The sequence below is a fragment of the Verticillium alfalfae genome, genomic scaffold (assembly GCF_000150825.1).
Source record: "Verticillium alfalfae VaMs.102 supercont1.2 genomic scaffold, whole genome shotgun sequence".
Lineage (NCBI taxonomy): Eukaryota > Fungi > Ascomycota > Sordariomycetes > Glomerellales > Plectosphaerellaceae > Verticillium > Verticillium alfalfae.
In genome coordinates this window covers 167332-168816 of record NW_003315037.1, presented here as the reverse complement: position 1 = coordinate 168816, position 1485 = coordinate 167332, and the positions used below count along the sequence as shown (strand labels likewise).

General features: G+C 59.1%; 1 protein-coding gene across 1 annotated transcript; it reads right to left on the bottom strand.

Annotated features, from left to right (window-relative positions):
* Nucleotides 1-325: 325 nt before the first annotated feature.
* Nucleotides 326-952, bottom strand: VDBG_01524 (conserved hypothetical protein; the record flags this gene model as incomplete). Its single annotated transcript, XM_003007290.1, has 1 exon — nucleotides 326-952. The coding sequence occupies one exon, from the start codon at nucleotides 950-952 to the stop codon at nucleotides 326-328; it is 627 nt and encodes a 208-aa protein (XP_003007336.1).
* Between the last annotated feature and the right edge of the window lie 533 nt (nucleotides 953-1485).

Genomic DNA, 1485 nt, shown 5'->3' with positions numbered 1-1485 from the left:
GAAAACAGAAGTTCGAGGAAAGAAAAATGGGAATACTTGAGTGGTGGCCCAAGGTGTCTGCGTCTTGTCCACCCCCCCTCAGAAGTGATGATAAATGGCGGGGGTCTTATCGCAAATCAGCGGCGCGCGCGACTTGGGCGAACTGATTTTTCTGGAGGGGCAACTGAACCCCTCCATTGCCTGTGACTGTGACGCAGGACCGCATTCTTCTGGTGGGTTGGTGTGGGGCGCGCTGGTTCTGTCAGTCAGCGCCGCCCGGGGGGCTTCGAGAAGATTCGAGTCCAAGTACTGCTCCACGTTCGATGGGTGTCGAGGTACCTCGTCATCATCTCTTCATGGAAAAGTCGGCCAAGCTGAGACTGCGCGACCCTTTGGCGTTCTTGTTCTGGTCCAGCAGTGCCTGCAGGCCTGCCTTGCGACTCTTGGCCCTTTTCTTGCTGCTGGCGTTGGCCGACGACGTTGTTGGTGTTGGTGTCGAGGCCTTGCTGCTTGTCGTGGACGCACTGCCACCCGTCTTCACTGCACCAGTAGCCTCATGAGCCTGCGTCTCGGTTGCCGCCCACGTCTTCTGTTGTCTGAGCTGTTTCCTGCTCCTGTTGGCCGATGGGGGCGGCTCCAGCTTGATGACCGTCTTCTCCATGCAGTGGCCACACTGCAGGACCTTTCTCAATCCTGTAACCTTGGTGTTACGCTTCCTGTCTGCTGCCTTTTTGGCGGGCCTATGACGTTTGGGGTTCGTTCTGTCCGTCTCCATCTTGACACTGCTGCCCATGCCGGGGATCATGATGAGTCCACAGGCGGCGCAGGCACGCTGGCGTTGGACGTCGGTCTGCTGGAGGCCTTCGCTGAGGGAGAGCTCGTGGCTGCGGCTCATGAGCCATGCTGACGTCTCGGGTGCCGTCGCGCGTAGGAGGTGGGCGGCGTCGCTGAGAAAGTTCATGTGCTCCGTCATGGGCACTCTGTCCCTTGTCGGGAGTGCTCTCGAGGATGGTGCTTCCATCGCAGGGCCTTTGATGCCGGGATGGTTTGCCGTCCGAAAGGGGCGGAAGCGCTCTGTGAGGCCGGAAAGGTTCTTGAAGCAGAAGGGTCTTGAGGCAGGCGGTCGAGCTTGAGCAAGGACCACTCACTAACCCCCTGCCGCTCACGCCAGCCAGCTGCCACTGCTCAATTGACTACCTACCTACCTACCTACCTACCTACCTAGGTACCTCAGGTAGGTATGTACCTGCCATTGCCCCAATTGACTGTGTGTACCTTACCTCGCATCCAACCCCACCACGGCCACGGCCACCCCACCGACAAACCTCATGCAGAGCCTCCAGCTCCCATGGCCTGCCTTGACGACGAACACAGGGCTGGTCACTGAGGCCCATGAACGATTCGTCGCGGCTTGATCCCCTCCAATGTCGATGAGGGACACGAAGGGTGATCCCAGAAAGATCAGACCCCCCAAACCGAAGCCTGCAAACCCCATCACCGTGAATT